Here is a 24,794-nt window from a genome sequence, read left to right on the forward strand (position 1 = left end):
TTATAGCCGACATTATGGTTTCTACACCTAAAAAATATGTCTTTTGATCAAACTCCACCACATAGAATTTGATATGAGCTTTGATACAATACTCTTTCATTGCTAGTTGTGCATCATTCTTAGCTTCAAACTGGGACCCAAGCACCAAATCCATTGATCCGTCGTCAGAGGTACCCAGTAAGCATCACATATCTTTGAGTGTTCTTTTCTTTGTTCTAGAATTGTGCAAACATCTTACCTTGTGAGGTTTTCTTGTAAGTTTGCAAAATTGTAATCTTCTCTTTGGGAAAAAAAGTGTTCTCAATAGTTGGGGTATACTCTTGAGGGAATTGTAAGGTTATCTCTTTGGCCTCAAAAGAAAGAACAAATTAGTGAATTTGTTGGAAAATCCTTAGTGTGGATAGCTAAGGTAGTGGACGTAGACTTTATTTGAGAAAGTCGAACCACTGTAAATCGCTGTGCAATTACTTTCAATTTTCTGCAAAAGCTTCCACAAAAATTTTAATTGCCAATTCACCCCCCTCTTGGCCGATTTCGTCAATCGATTAACTCAACACATATCTTTACTAGTTCATGAATCTTAAGATTCCTTATAGCATCGTAATTAATTTTATGCATTTCAATTGGATGGTGCGATAGTGAGGTATTTGGGGTTGAGGCATTTAGGGTTAAAGAGGTGTTAGTGAATGGGCCCAACCCTTTAGAGCATGTTACAATCCATGACCCCGTAAACTGCTACATTCCAGACATTGCCCTCAATATCAAAATCTTGTCCCTCTTAACCAACATCAGTGATATCAAAATCCTTAAGTATTGGTGTGTCATTTTCTTCCATCATTTGAGCGACAATTTTATCATCCTCACTAAACTCAGCAAGGCTTTCACTGAATCGCCCAACAAGGCTATCATCTGCACAAGTTTCATATAGTATAGATGATCCCAGTTCTTCTGCAACGAGTGCAGCTACTGATGAGGTATGAAGATTTGTTGCATTTTTGGTTTCAATATAAATCTCAATCATTTGATTATTTGATGATTGATGCAGTCCAACCATAACAGCAACATCGTCATCATCCTCAAACTGGATTACTCTATATGTGAGTGGTGTATCTGAGATTATGTGTCAATAACTCAAACATGAAACAGAAGCTCCAATTTTTCTTTCATTTTTTGTTTCATTTGATGATGAGATACATCTACATGGAACATCATATTTTTCATGCCTCTATGATTTAAACCTAATACCATCATCAATTTGTATAATTTGGCCATTGGAATGAACAATTGTAAAAAAATTGTTAGCCATTATTTGAGAAAATCTTTCGCTACTTTAAGGAAATTGTAAAAAGAAGCAGCTTTGAGAAGATTCAAAGAACATAAGCCAATTTAAAAGACCCTATCAAAAAGTCCTTTGCCTTTTCAACGATATATTAACCTAGTTCAGTGATATGTCACCTCATCTCAGTGATGTATCAGACCATTGAATGATGTTTTTGACATTTATAATGAAAAAATGTCATTTTCCTTTTCTTTTTAGTGACCATTGAATGAACAATGACATAAACTTTTCAGTGCCCAATCACTTTATTTCTGAACTTTAAGTGATGTGTCACTTCAATTCAGTGATATATCAGACTATTAAATAATATTTTTGACCATTTTCATGAAAATGTCCTTTTTTTCTTCTTCTTCTTTTCCCAGTGACCATTGAATGAAAAATGAAAGAATCTTTTCAGTGCCCAATCACTTCATTTCTGAACTTTTCAGTGATATATCACCTTATTTCAGTGATATATATCAGACCATATCATAATATTTAATAATACCCTATCATAATAATTCAAAACGTTTTTTTTTTCAGTGATATATCACCTTATTTTTGAACTTGTTGACCATATTTAATAATTCGGCATACCTTATCATAATTTTTTCACCATATTTTTTTCAGTGCTATATATAGTCATGCCTATATGAGACGCACAATTTCATTGCTCAAGTTCCTATTTTGAAAATTTCCATGGCAGCAATTTCAATAACAATTTTATTGTGAGGGGAAATCTTTCACCATCTCCTTCGAGTGAGACATTCGACTTGGTGACTAAATTTCAAACAATGCTGGAGATAATGATGATTCAACACTTTCTTTACTACAATTCAGGTTTTCTACCTCCTCGGTTCCACAACATTCATCAATGGCCTATGTGAACAATGATGCTACAGTCCAAACAATGATTGACACATAAATTATTAATTCAGTGAGTAATATTGACTTATTTGTCGAGTATCACAAGCAAGCTACAATTCCTTCCCCATCAAAAATAAAATCTTCAAACGTATCTAACTATATAAAAGTCGAACTTCAAGAACTTGAACTATGTATATATAGAAGGAAATAAGAGAAGAATAGAGGATTGAAAAACTTAACATCTGATGAGTCAACTGACTATGAAGACTAAGATTGGGGGTAACCACTCAATGCTTCTTTTATATTGTAGTGTAATGTAATAAATGAGTTAATGCTTCGAATGTAAATTTTAGTACTTTGTATTTAGTAAACAAAATATCAACGTGTTACGTGTTCTAATTTTTTTTAAAAATAATTATTATAAAAATAATAGAACACATCATGCCGATGTGACGAGTTTTAAGAAAATAATAATAAAATATTAGACCCAAGACGTACAATTTCATTGCTCAAGTTCCTATTTTGAAAATTTCCATGGCAGCAATTTCAATAACAATTTTATTGTGAGGGGAAATCTTTCACCATCTCCTTCGAGTGAGACATTCGACTTGGTGACTAAATTTCAAACAATGCTAGAGATAATGATGATTCAACACTTTCTTTACTACAATTCAAGTTTCCAACTTCCTCGTTTCCACAACATTCATCAATGGCCTATGTGAACAATGATGCTACAGTCCAAACAATGATTGACACATAAATTATTAATTCGGTGAGTAATATTGACTTATTTGTCGAGTATCACAAGCAAGCTACAATTCCTTCCCCATCAAAAACAAAATCTTCAAACGTATCTAACTATATAAAAGTCGAACTTCAAGAACTTGAACTATGTATATATAGAAGGAAATAAGAGAAAGAATAGAGGATTGAAAAACTTAACATCTGATGAGTTAACTAACTATGAAGACTAAGATTGGGGGTAACCAGTCAATGCTTCTTTTATATTGTAGTGTAATGTAATAAATGAGTTAATGCTTCGAATGTAAATTTTAGTACTTTGTATTTAGTAAAAAAATATCAACGTGTTACTGTTGAAAACAGTTTGATATTTCGATATAACAAATTAAGTTAAATGAATTTTAAGATTTTACAAATGATTTTCTAAGTATATTCGATAGAATTATTCGAATATCAAAACATTACTCCAAATCTTTCAAAGATAATTTTTAATCCTTACTCAAAGTGTAAAATTAAGTTTTAATCTTAAAACAATTTGAAAATAATTTTACAAAGTATTTCGAACCATTTCAAAGCCAAAAATTCCAGATTGCTCAGAGGGAACCGATTCCCCCCTAAGGGGGTACCGATTCCCCCTGAATGGTTTGGCTCCGAGAATTCCAGTATGCTCGGAGGGAACCGATTCCCCCCCAAGGGGGTACCGATTCCCCCACGCTCCAAGCTATTTTATTAATTGTTTTCACACTAAAACGGCTATATGATCTTCACTAATCATCCCCAACGTTCAGAAGTGATTCAAGGTGTATTTAAACAAGTTCTGAAGCCCTTGATCAACAAGAAATTATAGACAAACAAGAGAGAAAGCATCAAACACCAAGTTTGTGCAAATCAAGCCAATTTTCCTTTCAATATTCATTTTGCTTTCAAAGAACACTATTTGTGCTCATTTGTAATTATTTGTGAGTGTTCTTTTCTTGTTCTAGAATTGTGCAAACATCTTACCTTGAGAGGTTTTCCTTGTAAGTTTGCAAATTTGTAATCTTCTCTTTGGGAAAGAGTGTTCTCAAGAATTGGGGTATATTCTTGAGGGTGTTGTAAGGTTATCTCTTTGGCCTCAAAAGAAAGAAAAAATTAGTGAATTTGTTGGAAAATCCTTAGTGTGGATAGCTAAGGTAGTGGACGTAGACTTTGATTGAGAAAGTTCAACCACTCTAAATCGTTGTGCAATTACTTTTAATTTTCTGCAAAAGCTTCCACCAAATTTTTAATTGCCAATTCACCCTCTATTGGCCAATTCCGTCAATCGATTAACTCAACAATTGGTATCAGAGCCTAACTCATTTGAAGGTTTAATCGCTTCTTGAGTCGATTCGGGAAGAGTTATATCGATAATCAAAGTCATCAATGGCCTCCGCTTCAAACTTCGACTCCGGTCTCGACTCGATGCCCGTCAACAAGCCTCCTTTCTTCAATGGAGCTAACTATGCCTATTGGAAGAATAGAATTATGTACTTCATTCAAGAAAGTGACATGGGAGCATAGAATGCTGTAGAAGAAGGATACATCAAGCCTCTCACTCATCCAAGGTTGTGGAGTGAAGGAGAGACAAGAATGTTCCAGCTCAACTCCAAAGCCATCCATATCATTTTTTGTGCTCTTGGACCAGATGAATACGGAAGAGTTTCATCGTGTACAACCGTTAAAGAAATATGGGACAAACTTCAAGTCACTCATGAAGGTACCGATGAGGTAAAGAAATCTAAAATTAGTATTCTAACGCATAGCTATGAAAATTTCAGGATGAAACCAAATGAAGATATCAAATCTATGACGGATAGATTTTCAACGATTGTCAATGGTCTCAAATCATATGGAGAGATCATTTCAAATGAAAAGCTTGTGAGGAAGTTAGTCTACTCCCTCCCAAAATCGTGGCAATCAAAGAAGACGGCAATCATCGAGTCTAAGGACTTAACGTCCTTAACTCTTGAAGAGCTAATTGGGTCACTCCTCACTCATGAAATGATGCTCGAAGATGAGGTGGACCTTGACAATATTGATGAGACACCAAAGGAGAAGGAGAAGAAGAAAAATATTGGAGTTGCTCTCAAATCCACAAAAGATGAGAGTGATTCGAATAACGATGACGATGACGAGGAAATGGCATTGTTTGCCAAACGGTTCAGAAAAATGATGAGACCTTATCGAGGAAGAAAATTCAAACGAAATGAAGGCCTCAAAAATGAACCGAAAGAGAAGGACCCAATCATTTGCTACGAATGCAAAAAGCCAGGGCATGTCAAATATGATTGCCCACAATTGAAGACAAAGGGTCAATCAAAGAATAAGCACAAGGCTCATGTGGCTACATGGAGTGATGAAGAAGGTTCCGATGAAGAGGAACAAGAAGTAGCTAACTTGTGCTTGATGGCATTTGGGGAAGATTCTAAGGTAACCTCTAACTCATCCGATTTTGATGATTTATCCTATGATGAGTTATTAGAGGAATATAATGGGTTGGCTTTGGATTATGAGAAATTATTTTTAAAATATAAAAATGATGTTTCAAAATTGAAAAATGAAAACAAACTCATATCCAAAACCAACAACGATCTTGAAAGTAAAATCAAAGATTTGCAAATCAAACTAGAAGAGTTTGAAAAGAAAAATTTAGATTTGCAAAATTTACTTTCAAAGATCAATGATGATCATCAAAAGAAAATTGATGATCTTAAAACTTCTTTTGATAAAGTTGGAACAAAACATTTTGAAAAATGTGGAAATTCAAAATCCAACTTTGTTAGAAAAAGTTTTAGAAACTACAATCATAGAGGTCCCCAAAGAACCTCTAATGGAAAAATCGTTAGAAGTATGTGGGTTCCTAAAGAACTCATTACTACTAAAGATAAAAATATCCTACACAAATGGATACCTAAGGGGACTAGGATTTTGGAAACTAATGAATATGGACCCAAAAGAATTTGGGTACCAAAAATCAAAAATTAATCTATGTTTGTAGGGAAAGGAGTATTGCTACAAGGCACGGGAAACAAATTCAAATTCATGGTACCTTGATAGTGGATTCTCAAGACACATGACCGGAGACAAAAGTCGATTCATTGAGCTTAACGCCAAAAATGGAGGAGAAGTAACTTTTGGAGACAATTCAAAAGGTCACATTGAAGGTATTGGTACAATAGGTAATACCACTTCCATACAAATTAAAAATGTTTTATATGTGAATGGATTAAAGCATAATCTATTGAGTATTAGTCAATTATGCGATAAAGGATTCAATGTCTTATTTGAAATTAATGGTTGTAAAGTCATTGACATTGCATCTAATCGGATTATGCTTGTTGGTCATAGAATAGGAAACATATACATGGTGCATTTAGATTCTTTTGATGTGACTAATTTATGTCTAGTTGCTAAGGATGAACATGATAGTTGGTTATGGCATAGGAGACTAGGACATGCTAGTATGAGTGTTTTGCAATGGTTAATTCAAGGAGACCTAGTAAGAGGGTTGCCTAAGCTTAAATTTGATAATGATAAAATCTGTGATGCTTGTGCTAAAGGAAAACAAAAGCGAGTTTCTTTTAAATCCATTAATGATGTATCAAGTAGTAGAGTTTTACAATTGATCCATTTAGATCTTTTTGGGCCAACTAGAACTACTAGCTTGCGTGGAAAACAATATGCATTTGTCTTAGTAGATGACTATTCTAGATATACTTGGGTTCTATTTTTAAATACTAAAGATGAAGTATTAGAACAATTCATCACATTTTCAAAAGTAATCCAAAATGAAAAAGGTTACTCTATAACTAGTGTTAGGAGTGATCATGTAACTGAATTTGAAAATCTTGGATTTACTGAATTTTGTAACTCTAACGGTATTAGCCATAATATTTCAGCACCTAGAACCCCTCAACAAAATGGAGTTGTTGAGAGGAAAAATCGAACTTTAGAAGAAATGGCTAGAACCATGCTTTGTGAAAATAATTTGCCAAAATATTTTTGGGCGGAAGCCACAAATACCGCTTGTTATGTTGTAAATCGAGTAATGATTAGGCCAATTTTAAAGAAAACTCCATATGAAATTTTCAAAAATAAAAAGCCTAACATTAGTTATTTTCATCCTTTTGGATGTAAATGTTTTGTTTTAAACAACGGTAAAGAAAACCTTGGCAAATTTGATGCTAAAAGTGATGAAGGAATTTTTCTGGGTTATTCCTTAAATTCTATAGCCTATCGTGTATTTAATAAAAGAACTTTAGTTGTAGAAGAGTCTATACATGTTGTTTTCGATGATAATCCCCTTCCGAGGAAGGATTCTTGTGTGAATGATGATGTAGGTGTCATAAATACAAATGACGTTAGACATGACGTTGGAGAACCATCATCAAATTAAGAAACGAAAAATGAGGAAACTCATGGTCCTCTTGAGAATCCAACCATTGAAGAAAGGGAAGTATCTTATCCAAGAGAGTACAACTATGTCAAGGATGGTGAAATTATAGGTGATCCATCAAAAGGGGTAACAACTCGATCTTCTCTTAGAAATATTTGTAATTATGTTGCATTTATCTCATGCATAGAGCCTAAGAATATTAAAGAAGCGTTAAATGATGAACATTGGATTATGGCTATGCAAGAAGAGTTAAATCAATTTGAGAGAAGTAAAGCATGGACATTAGTTGAAAGGCCTAGTAATAAATCTATTGTAGGTACTAGATGGGTATTTAGGAATAAGCTTGATGAGAGTGGTAATATAGTGAGAAACAAGGCTAGACTTGTTGCTCAAGGGTATACTCAAGAAGAGGGCATAGACTACGATGAAACATACGCTCCCGTAGCTAGGATGGAAGCAATTAGAATGTTATTAGCATTTGCATGTTTCAATGAATTTAAAATATATCAAATGGATGTTAAAAGTGCATTTTTAAATGGTTTTATAAAAGAAGAAGTGTGTGTGGAACAACCTCCAGGTTTTGAAGATTCAAATTTTCCGGATCATGTTTTAAAATTGACAAAAGCTCTTTATGGTTTAAAGCAAGCTCCTAGAGCTTGGTATGAAAGATTGTCAAATTTTTTAATTGAAAAAGGTTTTTCAAAAGGGAAGGTTGACACCACATTGTTTTTGAAGCATAAAGGTAAAGATTTATTAGTAGTTCAAATTTATGTTGATGATATAATATTTGGTTCTACTAATGATGTTCTTTGCCAAGAATTTTCTAAGCTAATGCAAAGTGAGTTTGAGATGAGCATGATGGGGGAGCTCTCATTTTTCTTGGGACTCCAAATCAAGCAAAGAAAAGATGGCATCTTCATCAATCAAGATAAGTACGTCAAAGATATGCTCAAGAAGTTTGGACTGGAAAATAGGAAACCTCATGACACTCCAATGAGCTCTTCAACAAAGCTTGACTTAGATGAAGGAGGTAAATGTGTAGATGTTAAATTATATAGGTCAATGATTGGATCTCTACTTTATCTAACTGCAAGTAGACCGGATATTATGTTTAGTGTTTTCTTATGTGCTAGATTTCAATCATGTCCTAAGGAATCACATTTACTAGCTGTTAAGAGAATCTTTAGATACCTTAAAGACACTCCTAGTTTAGGACTTTGGTATCCTAGAGACTCTAGCTTTAGCTTGCATGCTTTTTCTGATGCGGATTATGGAGGATGCAAATTAGATAGGAAAAGCACCTCCGGTACTTGCCAATTCCTTGGAAATATGCTAATTTCTTGGTTTTCAAAGAAACAAAATTGTGTTGCGTTATCTACCACTGAAGCAGAATACATTTCAGCTGGTAGTTGTTGTGCACAAGTTTTATGGATGAAACAACAAATTTTTGATTATGGAATTGAAGTAGGTACCATTCCTATCAAGTGTGACAATACTAGTGCTATTTGTCTCACTAAAAATCCCATCCAACACTCTAGAACTAAGCACATTGAAATAAGACATCACTTCATTAGAGACCATGTCACTAAGGAAGATGTAGTTCTAGAATTTGTTGATACTTTGCACCAATTAGCGGATATCCTTTAGACAAGGAACGATTTTGGACACTTAGGAGAGAATTAGGTTTGACCAATCTATCTTCACTGAGTGTTTAAAATAATTTTAGCACTTTTAATAATAAATGAAAAATGCTTATAATAGTAATTTTTTATTGCATTCATTGCTATTAGTTAGGGGGAGTTTATGATTCTTGATGAAAAATTAATTTTATGTTCAAATATCGTTTAAAGATTAATTGAATTGTTTGAACATGATTAATTTTTAATATATGAGTTGCCAATACCACTAGAGGAAATTAATTTAGCATTTTGGGTGTTTAAAATCGGATTTTAGCATTTTGGTGCAGAGGGAATCGATCCCCCCTTGAGGGAACCGATTGCCCCTTTGAAGGGGAACCGATTCCCCCCATAGGGGAATCGATACCTCCCTGGGGTTCTGGTTATACACGGGCAAAACCCTTCAAAATCCTCAAAAACCCTCTATTTTCTTCCTTCCACCGTTTCTCACCCTCTAAGCACTCAAATCTCCATTTTTGCCTCAAATCAATGTTTTTAATCGGAATTCATTTCAAATATATGAACATAGAACTAGTTTTAATTAGTTCTAGGTTGAATTGTTGATCGAGCATTGATTATTTAGTGATTAGAAACTAGATATTACAACTAATTTCATCAAAAACACAAGATTTTTTTTAAATTTTCTAAATTTTTGAAATAAAAAAAATTAATTTTCAAATTATTGTGTTTTGATTAAATTATGTTGTTATTATAAAAACTATACATATATTGTTTCTCAAAACCATATTTTTCAAAAGTTTTTCAAAAACATTGCCCATTAGGATTGATTTAGAGAACCTTGAAATATTGAGGACTCAATTGAGTTTTGGGATTGATTAAATTACATACATGTGTTTTCTAAATTGCAGGTTATCAATTCTATTCTGATTTCCTAAACCATGTCCAATCCTAAACGTGCTAGGTCTTCATCTAGTCGTTCACACCGTCAACCAAATCCACCTCCAAATCCTCTTTCTATTCCAATTTCTAATCCTAATCCCATTGATCCTAATTTGACTATCCAAAATTCGTGTTTCAATCATCCTGGTCCTAGAAATCATCGTTTTTGGTATTATCAATATTTCGACTCTTACAAAATCCGGGAAGAACGTATTCCTTCTCGTCAAGCTATGTTACCTATCAATTTTAAATATCTTCCTCTTTTACAAGAGTGGAAATTTGATAAACTCTTTGACCTTGAACCCATCGTTTACCATCAACTTGTTCGTATTTTCTATTCTAATTCCGTTTGTGTTAAATACCAAAATAAAACCAAAACCATAGGAATTCGTTCCTACCTTCTAGGACAATTCTTATATATTGACTCGGCTTACATAGCCAATACATTCGGATTAGATAATGATGGTATTTCAAATGAAAAACAGGTTTTAAGATCTCGTTATAAAAGAAGGGATAGTGCAAGTGTCCTAGACCTTCATGAATGTTTTCTTCATCTAATAATTTCTTAGTGGTTTTGACCATCCAGAGGTTGTTATTCTACTCTTAGAGCCTTAGATCTTTGGTGGTTACATTGTTTTGAAAACAATATTAAAATCAACCTACCTCAGATTATTTTTGCTGAAATTGTTGAAACCGTAAATCTTGTTCCTAACAAAAAACTCTGTTCATCTCTTGTTTACGGTTGCATTTTGAGTAATCTGTTTTCCAAAGCTGGGCTTAGAGTCGGTCTAGATGCCGTTTTTCCCCTTAAGAAACAAATTAACCTTCTTTCCTTAACGAGAGCGGGATGGATTAAGGATAAGGAAACCGGTGAATGGGTTCGATCTTCTGCAAATACTCCGGGAGCTAGTTCTTCACAAGCTCCAACCGAAGCTGACGAAGATCTTGAGCTTGAGCAATTAATGCGAGACATCGATGAAGCCGAAGATGAGCCTGAGCAGCCCGAGGAGCAGCCCGAAGAGCAAGCACAACAAATGCATCCAATGCCTCCATATTTCCAATCCTTTATGGAGACATTCGATTTTCGATACGCTACTATGGATTCGCGCTTTACTTCTATAGAGTCCCATTTATCCACAATGGGAGCTCAACAATTAGAAATTCTTCGGGAAATGCGTGCAAATAATGAAGCGACCAACGCACGTATTAATGACCTCACTAACAAAATGGCCGCTATGCGAGCTCGTTTTCCTCCTCCTGATCCAGATATGTGATTCAATGTTTTGCTTTGAACTCCAAACTTATTGTTTTAACATTTTGAATATTTTGGAATGTTTGAATTTTTGGATTGATTGACTTTGAATTTGTTTGGATTTATGAATGGTTAGAAATTATCTATTTGGTGTGATTAAATTTATTCATTATTGCATCATTTACTTCATGATTAGATATATGACCAATTTTGCCATTTCACATTAATTATGAATATTGATTATGAAACTAATGGCTAACGTTTCTCTTGCTTGTGATCTTAGCAGCTTATATTATATATATAATCAATTGGCTAACTGATTTCAAAACCTTGTTTAAATTCTTTAAAATGTCTTTTTGATTTAACAAAAAAGGGGAGAAGTGTTAAAGTGTTTTTAAATGATAAATGGGAGAAGTGTTAACGTAAGGGGGAGTAATTTCAAAACTTGATTTCAAAATCTTAAAATTACTAAAATGTTTTTGTCATATCAAAAAGGGGGAGATTGTTGAAAACATTTTGATATTTTGATATAACAAATTAAGTTAAATGAATTTTAAGATTTTCCAAATGATTTTCTAAGTATATTCGATAGAATTATTCGAATGTCAAAACATTACACCAAATCTTTCAAAGATCATTTTTAATCCTTACTCAAAGTGTAAAATTAAGTTTTAATCTTAAAACAATTTCAAAATAATTTTACAAAATATTTCGAACCATTTCAAAGCCAAAAATTCCAGATTGCTCAGAGGGAATTGATTCCCCCCTAAGGGGGTACCGATTCCCCCCTGAATGGTTTGGCTCCGAGAATTCCAGTATGCTCGGAGGGAACCGATTCCCCCTTGTATAACGGTTAAAATATTTGAATTTTACACTTAGGGAACCGATTCCCCATAGGGGGTACCGATTCCCCCACGCTCCAAGTTGTTTTATTAATTGTTTTCACACTAAAACGGCTATATGATCTTCACTAATCATCCCCAACGTTCAGAAGTGATTCAAGGTGTATTTAAACAAGTTTTGAAGCCCTTGATCAACAAGAAATTATAGAGAAACAAGAGAGAAAGCATCAAACACCAAGTTTGTGCAAATCAAGCCAATTTTCCTTTCAATATTCATTTTGCTTTCAAAGAACACTATTTGTGCTCATTTGTAATTATTTGTGAGTGTTCTTTTCTTGTTCTAGAATTGTGCAAACATCTTACCTTGAGAGGTTTTCCTTGTAAGTTTGCAAATTTGTAATCTTCTCTTTGGGAAAGAGTGTTCTCAAGAATTGGGGTATATTCTTGAGGGTGTTGTAAGGTTATCTCTTTGGCCTCAAAAGAAAGAACAAATTAGTGAATTTGTTGGAAAATCCTTAGTGTGGATAGCTAAGATAGTGAACGTAGACTTTGATTGAGAAAGTTTAACCACTCTAAATCGATGTGCAATTACTTTCAATTTCCTGCAAAAGCTTCCACCAAATTTTTAATTGCCAATTCACCCCCTCTTGGCCAATTCCGTCAATCGATTAACTCAACAGTTACGTGTTCTAATTTTTTTCAAAAATAATTATTATAAAAATAATAGAACACATCATGTCGATGTGACGAGTTTTAAGAAAATAATAATAAAATATTAGACCCAAGATGCACAATTTCATTGCTCAAGTTCCTATTTTGAAAATTTCCATGGCAGCAATTTCAATAACAATTTTATTGTGAGGGGAAATCGTTCACCATCTCCTTCGAGTGAGACATTCGACTTGGTGACTAAATTTCAAACAATGCTGGAGATAATGATGATTCAACACTTTCTTTACTACAATTCAAGTTTCCAACCTCCTCGGTTCCACAACATTCATCAATGGCCTATGTGAACAATGATGCTACAGTCCAAACAATTATTGACACGTAAATTATTAATTCGGTGAGTAATATTGACTTATTTGTCGAGTATCACAAGCAAGCTACAATTCCTTCCCCATCAAAAACAAAATCTTCAAACGTATCTAACTATATAAAAGTCGAACTTCAAGAACTTAGAAGGAAATAAGAGAAAGAATAGAGGATTGAAAAACTTAACATCTGATGAGTCAACTGACTATGAAGACTAAGATTGGGGGTAACCACTCAATGCTTCTTTTATATTGTAGTGTAATGTAATAAATGAGTTAATGCTTCGAATGTAAATTTTAGTACTTTGTATTTAGTAAAAAAATATCAACGTGTTACGTGTTCTAATTTTTTTCAAAAATAATTATTATAAAAATAATAGAACACATCATGCCGATGTGACGAGTTTTAAGAAAATAATAATAAAATATTAGACCCAAGACGCACAATTTCATTGCTCAAGTTCCTATTTTGAAAATTTACATGGCAGCAATTTCAATAACAATTTTATTGTGAGGGGAAATCTTTCACCATCTCCTTCGAGTGAGACATTCGAATTGGTGACTAAATTTCAAACAATGCTGGAGATAATGATGATTCAACACTTTCTTTACTACAATTCAGGTTTCCAACCTCCTCGGTTCCACAACATTCATCAATGGCCTATGTGAACAATGATGCTACAGTCCAAACAATGATTGACACATAAATTATTAATTCGGTGAGTAATATTGACTTATTTGTCGAGTATCACAAGCAAGCTACAATTCGTTCCCCATCAAAAACAAAATCTTCAAACGTATCTAACTATATAAAAGTCGAACTTCAAGAACTTGAACTATGTATATATAGAAGGAAATAAGAGAAAGAATAGAGGATTGAAAAACTTAACATCTGATGAGTTAACTGACTATGAAGACTAAGATTGGGGGTAACCACTCAATGCTTCTTTTATATTGTAGTGTAATGTAATAAATGAGTTAATGCTTCGAATGTAAATTTTAGTACTTTGTATTTAGTAAAAAAATATCAACGTGTTACGTGTTCTAATTTTTTTCAAAAATAATTATTATAAAAATAATAGAACACATCATGCCGATGTGACGAGTTTTAAGAAAATAATAATAAAATATTAGACCCAAGACGCACAATTTCATTGCTCAAGTTCCTATTTTGAAAATTTACGTGGCAGCAATTTCAATAACAATTTTATTGTGAGGGGAAATCTTTCACCATCTCCTTCGAGTGAGACATTCGACTTGGTGACTAAATTTCAAACAATGCTGTAGATAATGATGATTCAACACTTTCTTTACTACAATTCAGGTTTCCAACCTCCTCGGTTCCACAACATTCATCAATGGCCTATATGAACAATGATGCTACAGTCCAAACCCTGATTGACACATAAATTATTAATTCGATGAGTAATATTGACTTATTTGTCGAGTATCACAAGCAAACTACAATTCCTTCCCCATCAAAAACAAAATCTTCAAACGTATCTAACTATATAAAAGTCGAACTTCAAGAACTTGAACTATGTATATATAGAAGGAAATAAGAGAAAGAATAGAGGATTGAAAAACTTAACATCTGATGAGTCAACTGACTATGAAGACTAAGATTGGGGGTAACCACTCAATGCTTCTTTTATATTGTAGTGTAATGTAATAAATGAGTTAATGCTTCGAATGTAAATTTTAGTACTTTGTATTTAGTAAAAAAAATATCAACGTGTGTTCTAATTTTTTTCAAAAATAATTATTATAAAAATAATAGAACACATCATGCCGATGTGACGAGTTTTAAGAAAATAATAATAAAATATTAGACCCAAGACGCACAATTTCATTGCTCAAGTTCCTATTTTGAAAATTTCCATGGCAGCAATTTCAATAACAATTTTATTGTGAGGGGAAATCTTTCACCATCTCCTTCGAGTGAGACATTCGACTTGGTGACTAAATTTCAAACAATGCTGGAGATAATAATGATTCAACACTTTCTTTACTACAATTCAGGTTTCCAACCTCCTCGATTCCACAACATTCATCAATGGCCTATGTGAACAATGATGCTACAGTCCAAACAATGATTGACACATAAATTATTAATTCGGTGAGTAATATTGATTTATTTGTCGAGTATCACAAGCAAGCTACAATTCCTTTCCCATCAAAAACAAAATCTTCAAACGTATCTAACTATATAAAAGTCGAACTTCAAGAACTTGAACTATGCATATATAGAAGGAAATAAGAGAAAGAATAGAGGATTGAAAAACTTAACATCTGATGAATCACTTCTGTGACAAAAAATGGAAACTCACAAGAAACAACTATCATTGCTAAAGGAAATAAGCAATGTTATTTGTATATTACAGAAGAAACATTATGCAAGGGAGAAGATAATGTTACATATGATAATTCATGTCATATTTGTGTTGATTGAATGACACTGAATTATTCACTAAGCTTGACTTTAACAAACGTAGGATAGATTTGTTTTGAACCACATTAACAATATATTGTCTTTCTTTTTATTTATAGGTGGACAATGGCCCCTACCTACTTAACAAGTTTTTTTTTATGAGAAATACATCAAGTTTCAGCAAAATATAAGTTACAATTATAAACTCTTTCACAATACATACTGTCAGTCACAATGTTCTTCAAACTATTGCAATATTCTTGATTTGTTCACCCCTCTTCAGGATAAACTCGTAATTTTATGCTAGAGATAAATAAATTTTTAAATTTCTAAGAGGAGATCAACTCATGAGATTTTAAAAAGAAAAAATAGACTATTAATAAAAACTATAAAAGAAATATTCAATATATATAATAATTTTAGATTTTCAACAACAACAAAAAATTTTAGCTCGATTAATATCTTCTCAATCTATCCTTGATCTGTTTGAATATCTCTAACTAAATTGAGACCTCATTTAGTAAGTCCACAACATTCTTGAATTGGAGATCCCTTGACTATAAAGTCATTTGATCATTTCATTTTCAATAAAGTGTGGGGCTAAGTTCAAAAGCTAAAGCAACTTCGTTTTCCCACATGTCACGATGAGGTCCACCAAGACAGCTGCCCAGATTTCCACCGTCTAAGGGAGACACGTATGGAGCTCAAGTTCTAGCTACTTCTTCTACGATATCCCTTGCAATAATCCAAACTTCCATTAACATGAAAGCTACTGTGGGTGTCTTCCACTTGTATATCGGTTTCTCCATTGTGTCATAAGCTGATTTGTCCTTGTTCATTGGTTTCTCATTCTCATTTCTTACTACTTTCCGGTAATATCTTTGCTTAATCATATAATATAAATATATAATCGTCTTCGATTCTAACAATAAATCAAGTGTTAGACATATTTTATAAGATAACATATATTCATAATCTTAATCATTAATAACAAGCACTCGTCATATAAATGTAATTATTTAAATTCAAACATTTAACAACAATAATAGTACATTTCGTTACTAAAATTGTTCAGTGTGTTCAATGCTTAAATATAATTAAAAAAATAGGTTCTCATGATAATAACTGTATAGAGTTCACAAGGTGGGGTTCGAGCTTTTGACGCTTGAAAGACTCGTCAATTCTAAAAAAGAAAGAGCTTTAGTACGTAACTTTTATATATAGACGGCGAATCATATTACACCACCTCATTTATGAGCTTTAGTTCTTTTATTTAAATTTAATAAAACTTTATTATTGTTATACCAATGCCATACTCTATTAAACATCTCGTGAAACATTGTTCCTTCGATCAACAAATTTTTGATGAGATAAATCTTTGTTGTTGTAACTATAGTCATGAATTTAAAATGTGACCGCAGTTATATGTTTTATAGTGTTATGTTTATTACTATTGTAATAACAATAGATATTGTTATTGCATAATAATAATTTTAGATGATATATTTTTTATTTTATAACAGTTATTATTTGAATAATGAACCACTGTTTAAATGCTTGAATATAATTTTATAGGTCTAGCCTAGTAATCCACTCTATGTTGGGGTCATTAACTTGAGGAATGATCGACAAATGGGGTAGTTGAACTCGTTTGGTCAAACTTGAATAAGTTCGATGGTTAATAAATTAGTGTGACTTCATGGTTACTCTAATATTTTCTCTTTTGTCCATCTAATATCAGTATGTGACATTAAGAGAATAGAATATATAAAGATTTTATGAGTGATTCAAACTCAAGCCTACTTTGTTCTATCTTCTTTCTTCTATATCTTAACTAGAAATTGAATTCCTTCTATCACTATAATCAATAATTCTTCCTTCAAATTATCTGAAATAAATTATCGTAACTTCAAATTATACATCAACAGTTATATATATATATATATATCCTCTCTATCATATTTACGAAAAAACTTGATTTAGAGTTACGAAAATCTTGGAATGACAATCCTACAAAATAAAATTTCTCATCTTTTTTTTTACAGAAAGGAGGAAGATTAAAAAAGAAATTTTCTTTTTTTTTTCAAAAAAAAGAAGAAGATGAAAAGAAAATGAGAAATTGGAAAGTTTAGAATTTTATTCAAATATTAAAAATGAAGTGTAAATTAAATGAGTTATTTTGACATGAACTGAGTGGTCTAAGTGGTAAAGAAACGGTTATCGGTCCTTAAGGCCCAGGTTCGATGTAACACCCATCTCTCGTATATATTTCTGTACACGAGATACGGATGTCAGATCACTTTTAAAATATTTTGTCATTTGAAAACCTGTAAAAATTTGTTTCAATTTTTAACAACCTCAAAGTATGATATTCATATAAGGAAAAATACTAAAACTACCAATTTAAATTCATTACAAAATATTTAATTTAGTTCCATTACATGCCAACTAAGTTTTCAAAAGGAATAAGATTGTGCTAACGTTACTGACGGGTCAACCTTAATTGAAGATCGTTGCTGCTACTGCTGCACTCCTTACGCAACTAATCTTTGCCTTTACCTACGCGTGAAATCAACACACGTTAAGTATTTACTTAGTGAGACATAATACTGCAAAGATATCAAACTTATACATAAATATCTTATGAATATTGAATGACAATTTAAATTGCAAAATCCATAAGGACCAGATAAGCCATTATCAGTTACACCATAATTCTTTCAATAAGTCATCTAAATTATTCTTAGTAGGCCCAACCTATCTATCATTCTATATATTTTTCCACAATTATTCTTTATTTGCACGGTGTATGTTAAATTAGAACGTATTATACATGTATTGCACCAAAATGTCAATTGATCATGTATCTTTTATAATCATTATGAACAGCACCTTTACTACTATTAATACACTATTTTGTATTTTCATTTAGGCATCCTTTCATACCCATTATGTATTGTTTACGTTTTTCCTTTATGACAACCATTCATACCAATTATGTATTGTTGTACATTTTATAGCTATATGACATCCTTTCATACTACTTATGCACTGTTTATATCCAAATGCATTATAATTCCTTTAGTCTTTTACCCAAAGGCATTTACTTTTCATCTAACTTGCATGATTGACACTTTTCTGCCAAATGCATAGTTAGGCCATTTATCTTTTACTCAACGGTCTTTAACCGTTCATTTGATTGGCATAATTGACACCTTTCTTCCAATTGCACAGCTAGGCCATTTATCTTTTACTCAAAATGTTCATCTAACTGGCATAATTGACACCTTTCTGACAAATGAACAGTTAGGCCATTTATCTTTTACTCAACGGTCTTTAATCGTTCATCTAACTGGCATAATTGACACATTTCTACCAAATGTACAACTAAGTCATTTATCTTTTACTCAACGGTCTTTAATCGTTCATCTAACTGCATAATTGACACCTTTATGCCAAATGCACAACTAGGCCATTTATATTTTACTCAACGGTCTTTAACTATTCATCTAACTGGCATAATTGACACCTTTCTGCCAAATACACAGCTAGGCCATTTATCTTTTACTCAACGGTCTCTTTAACCGTTCATCTAACTGGCATAATTGACACCTTTCTTCCAAATACACAGCTAGGCCATTTATCTTTTACTCAACGGTCTTTAAAGGTTCATCTAACTGGCATAATTGACAGCTTTCTTCCAAATGCACAGCTAGGCCATTTATCTTTTACTCAACGATCTTTAACCGTTCATCTAACTGGCATAATTGACAACTTTCTGTCAAATGCACAACTAGGCCATTTATCTTTTACACAATGGTCTTTAACTGTTCATCTAACTGACATAATTGACACATTTCTGCCAAATGCACAGCTAGGCCATTTATCTTTTACTCAGCGGTCTTTAACCGTTCATCTAACTGGTATAATTGACACCTTTCTGCCAAATGCACAGCTAGGCCTCAAAAGCATTTAGCCTTTCATCTAACTGGCATAATTGACACATTTCTATCAAATGCACAATTAGGCTATTTATCTTTTACTCTATAACAGTTTCTACTATAATAATTATTTATAATATCAATTAACTATTTCAAATCATTATACACTCTATGGTTTATAACTATAGTGCCAATGCAGTAATCCCACATTCTTACTATAATTTACATAGATTGCTCGCCCACTACCAATACGTCAATTCACCTTCTTATTATGAACTTTTGATAATTGCACATATATTTCCCATATGGAAATTCATACACTTATTATAGATTTATTAGTTCATACACATAGTGTCCATATGGAAATTCATACACGTAGTATGAATTTCTCAGATTTGCACATAAAGTGCCCATACGGAAATTCACACACTTAGTATGAATTTCTTAACTTTTTGCACACTGAGTGCCATTTGGTAATCACCATACATATATCAATCAATCATATTTCTCTGACTACAGTAACATATACGTACACAATAAATGTACTTACATAGATTGTCTTGCTATTATACCCAAAATGCAAAGTTGATCACTCTGGTACTTTGCCTTTATCTTTAGCTTTGCTTGACTCGGGAGCTTGATTTCGATCTTTGCTATGGGGGAGAGCTATTTTCATGGGAATAGGAAGGAAAGAGAGATGACCTTTTCATAACCTAAATTCCCTTTTCCCCCTTTTTCTTTAATACTTGATAGAAAATGAATTTTAAATTTATTTTCTCCTTAAAGGACCAAAATGCCCTCTTAATTCATCTTTTGCTACAATTTAGTTCAAAACACTAATCCAAATCATTTTTCTCATCTTTTACCAATTATTCAAATAAATCTTCAAATTTTAATTCTTTTCAATTTAGTCTCTGGCCTAATATTTGGGGTATTGCATTCGAGTACAGAGAAAGTCATGGGGCGTGAGATTAATAAAAAAAATAAAAGAGTTGTTTTAAATTATGATCAAATTGATAAAATACATAAATTTTATAGATTAAAATTATTATTACATTGGTCACGCCATCTTATCAGCTAAGTTTAACTGAAATTTAATGACAAATTTATCAAAAAAATTTATTTAATGACCAAAGTAGAAAAACGAAAACTAATAGTGTAGTTTAACCAAAAATAGATTATAAAATTTTATAAATAAAGGCTGGATAAATTTTAAATTTCATCACTAAAAAAATTATAAAGTTTTAAATTAATCACGAAACTTTCAAATTGCTCTTGATTTAGTTACTTTAATGTTTAATCATAAAATATGTGATGAAAAAAATATTTTATTATGACATGACTTATTTTAATAATGTTTTAAGCCACATAAGATTTGAAGTGGAAAAGAAAATTAAAATCTTTTAATTCTAATCTAAACCTTAAATTATCATCAATTGCAGTGTGACAATAATATCAAAAGATGGTTAACAATAAAATGATTAAAATATTAAAATAATTTGAAAATATAATAATTAAATTAATATATTTAAATTTTAATAATATAAAATAAGAAGAAAAAATTTGAGTGATAAAAATTTATAATTTACCCGTAAGATATTCCTCCTAAAATTTCCACAATCGATTGCTTCATGCTAAAATAGTTTACAACTTTGTTACATCATAAGCATTGTAGCAAAGCCTCCTAAAAATCTAAATCTGTTACAACTTACCCCCCGAAAGATTCATCTTAATATAACATAATATAAATATAACATAACATACAGGGGCGGACCTGAGTGGTGCCCTGGGTATCCCAGGCAACCCCACAAAATTCTTCTCCAACAACAAATCCATATAGAAACCCCTCAAAATTAATACAAGTGTCACCTCTAATACAAGTATCACCCCTCAAAAGTGTCACCCTAGGGCTCTTGCAATCCCTGAATTTTTGTCCCGGATCCGCCCCTAATAATATAATATAATATAATAATTTGATTTCTTTGAGTGATGGGCAGGTAGTTCTTAAATATGGTTTTAAGTATTGTTGTTCGTGAGGGGACGTGTCACCCAAACCATTGTCCGACATGAACTGAAATTTGCACAAAAACACATCTTTTTCCATCAACTTTGAACCTTCCTGTTGATAAAAGTGAGTTTGATTGGATGAAAATTTGCAATTAATAGATAAATAACTGGTCCATGTTTTTATACAGGAGAGTAGAGATGAAGATGATGTTATAGGGATGGTGAAATTTTATTTTTTCAATTTAAATTAAAAATGTTTATAGTAATTTTTAGTGTATAGAATTACTATAATTATTTAGAGACTGGCGGGTCAGAGAAATTTGGTTGCAGAACTTTTAATTTTATTTCATCGTATCATGTTAATTTGTCAAAAAAAAATTATATTTGTGGTAATTAATTAAATTCTGTATTTAAAAGATGTAAACAAATCAAAAGATCTAATAAATAAAAAAATTATCTAGAGATTTTAACTAGGGGTTAAAAAGTTCGGTTAACCGTACAAAACCGATCAAACAGAAATTTTTTTGATTAATCGACCGGTTAATTTTAAGTTCGGTCGGTTAACGGTTAATATTTTTTCAAAGTTTGATTATCGGTTAATTCGGTTCGAAATCAGTCAATTAATCGAATTAATCAAAATTTTTAAATATCTAATATATTATTTATGTATTAATAGCTTTAGGAGTATTTAAATTTCGGTTTTAATCGGATAAGATAAAAATGTTAAATATTTAATATATAATACATATTATTTAAATTTTTGGTTAACCAACCGATTAACCGAACTTTGTTCGGTTCGATTAATTATTTTCAAAAAAAAATTAATTCAATTAACGGTTAAAGCGAAAAAAAAATCAAATAATAAATTTTGAAAGTTTGGTTCAATCGATTAACCGAACCAACCGATTAAACACCTTTATCTAACTGATAAAAAAACTAATAATTTCGATAAATCTAATCCGACGAAAATTTGAAAACTTTGAAAAGCTATCTTCATAGGTATAATACTTCCTCGTTTCCACACAAAGATTGTCTTAAAACCAGGCAGCCACTGTTACTTAAATTCCGTCATTTTAGTTTTTAAAAATCAACTAAAGGATAAAAAAAACTCCATGGCTAGTACACAGAATCCAAACCCATGCCATTATTGTACTAATAATAAAGTAGGTATTTACAAATTCTAATCTTCAACCAATGAAAGGGGGGGGGGTAAATAAAGATTTTCCTTAATCTTCACGAACTGTTAGGTTGTCACCTGTGGCAGTACTTGCCATGTCGAAACAGTCACCTTGCCATGTCCAAACAATGTCTTTCAATGCAGGCCTAACATCTTCCTCGCAAAACTTAGCATACTCCAAGGTATCCCCCGTCGACTTGGCGAATTCGACGATCGCAACCTCCGGTGCCACCTCGAACACCTCGGCCGTCACCGAAAGCCACCCTTTTCTCCCCTCCGACGGCCCTTGTAATCTCATCTTGAACTCCTCCCTGGCTTTTCCCACCTTAAAATTCAACCCCTTCGCAACAGCTTCGATTTTCGACATGATTGCCCCGGCCGAACATCTCGACGTGAACATCATCCCCGATCTCCTCTTGCTCTCGAACAAACTCGACAGATCGAACCCCGACGACATCGAGGAAATCAACTTGAACGCATTAAAAAACTTTGGGGACGATCGTTTGGCAACGGATTCATCATCCTCCGTCGATTCCTCGACCGAGAACGCGAGCGAACGTGTGAATTCCTTCCGAAACCAAGGATCAAGCATTATGGCATCGATAGTGATCCTTTCTTCGGGGTCCGACACGAGTAGTTTCGAGATCAACCGCCTAGATTCGGTGGAAAACCAGCAGGGGAACTCGAATTCTGCCTTGAAAACTTTCCGATACATCTTCATCAGATTCTCATCTTGAAAAGGCAAGAAACCTGCAAGAAGAACATACAAAATAACCCCACAAGACCAGATATCAGCTTTGGATCCATCGTACCCTTGCTTCCTCAAAACCTCGGGAGCAACATAAGCCGGAGTCCCACACTGAGTGTGAAGTAACCCATCGTTGAGGATCTGCTCCGGCAAAGCCGACAACCCAAAATCAGAGATCTTCAGATCTTCATTTTCGTCCAACAAAAGATTCTCCGGCTTCAAATCACGGTGGGAAACGCCACGACTATGGCAGAAATCGACGGCGCTAATCAGCTGTTGGAAGTACTTACGCGCCATGTTTTCTTTGAGCTTGCCTTTGTAAACTTTGGCAAAGAGTTCACCTCCCCGGACATATTCCATGACAAAGAAGATCTTTGTCTTGGTGGCCATTACTTCTTTGAGTTCAACTATGTTGGGATGTCGGACGAGGCGCATAACGGAGATTTCTCGCTGGATTTGCTCCATCATCCCTTTCTTCTTCACCTGATCTTTGCTGATGACTTTAATGGCCACGCTTTCACCCGTCGTTAACTCTTTCCCGTGGTACACTTTTGCGAAAGTTCCTTTCCCTAACAGCTTACCAATCTCGTATTTTCCGAACAAAACATGCTTCTCCTCCATTTTCTTTTTCTGCAAAAATGAAAACTGGGTATTTGGGTATGGTGCTAATGGAATGTAATGGATTCAAGGGAATTTAAGGGAATCCATGAAAGAACAGAGCAGATGGTGATGATGCTGATGGATTCCATCATCAAGGGGGGGCTATTTGTGCAGCACACAGAATGAGATTTGCAAGGGATTCTCTTTTTTTTTTTTTTTTGTCAAAACAGAGGTCGATTAAACAGGAAAGAGGCGTTGATGTTGCGGGGGAGGTTACAACAAACATTTATAGACTGACTAATCCCTTTTCACCTTTTTACCTTGGAGTAAATTTCTCTGCGTTTTTTGGGGGATTAAAAGCCCTCTTCTTTTCCTCCACTGGCTAGGATTTGGTGCTCCAAACATCAGTCTTTTTACCCCGTTCCCCTATTGCCAGCTAACATATGCAGCTGGTCAATTTGAATTTACTTTTACTAATAAATAATTTGATTATTATTATTTGATCTTTTTTTTTTTTGAAACAAACGTATTCTAGACTTTGTAACCGAGAGAGTTGACGTCTCAATCCAGGCTACAGTAGACAAATGATACCTCCTCTGTAGTATATTATAATGATCTGATGATGTCTATCGGTACTATTATTGTAATCAAAGTATTGGTTTGATAAGTATATATAGGCTTAGGTCTACCTAGGTCATGACCCTCATACCCTAAAAGGATATATTATTTATTAAGTCACTCATTTATTATTTAGTTTCTGTTTTGGTCACTCAATTATTATTTATTTTAAATCATACTTAATATTACATTTTGGTTCTGTTTTGGTCACTCTCTTAAAAAGAT

The 24,794-nt window shown here is 33.0% G+C and overlaps 1 protein-coding gene across 1 annotated transcript; it reads right to left on the minus strand.

Moving 5' to 3' along the window:
• Positions 1–778: 778 nt before the first annotated feature.
• LOC120197580 (CBL-interacting serine/threonine-protein kinase 5-like) lies at positions 779–24,181 on the minus strand. The gene is made up of 4 exons (XM_039199064.1): positions 22,694–24,181; positions 16,198–16,202; positions 12,112–12,118; positions 779–1,110 (listed from the first exon to the last, which is right to left on the minus strand). Exons 1-4 carry the CDS (start codon positions 23,970–23,972, stop codon positions 779–781), a joined length of 1,623 nt encoding a protein of 540 aa, XP_039054995.1. The 5' UTR covers positions 23,973–24,181.
• Positions 24,182–24,794: the final 613 nt, after the last annotated feature.

This window comes from Hibiscus syriacus, unplaced genomic scaffold (genome assembly GCF_006381635.1).
Source record: "Hibiscus syriacus cultivar Baekdansim isolate YM2019G1 unplaced genomic scaffold, ASM638163v2 tig00117048_pilon, whole genome shotgun sequence".
In the NCBI taxonomy this organism is placed as follows: domain Eukaryota; kingdom Viridiplantae; phylum Streptophyta; class Magnoliopsida; order Malvales; family Malvaceae; genus Hibiscus; species Hibiscus syriacus.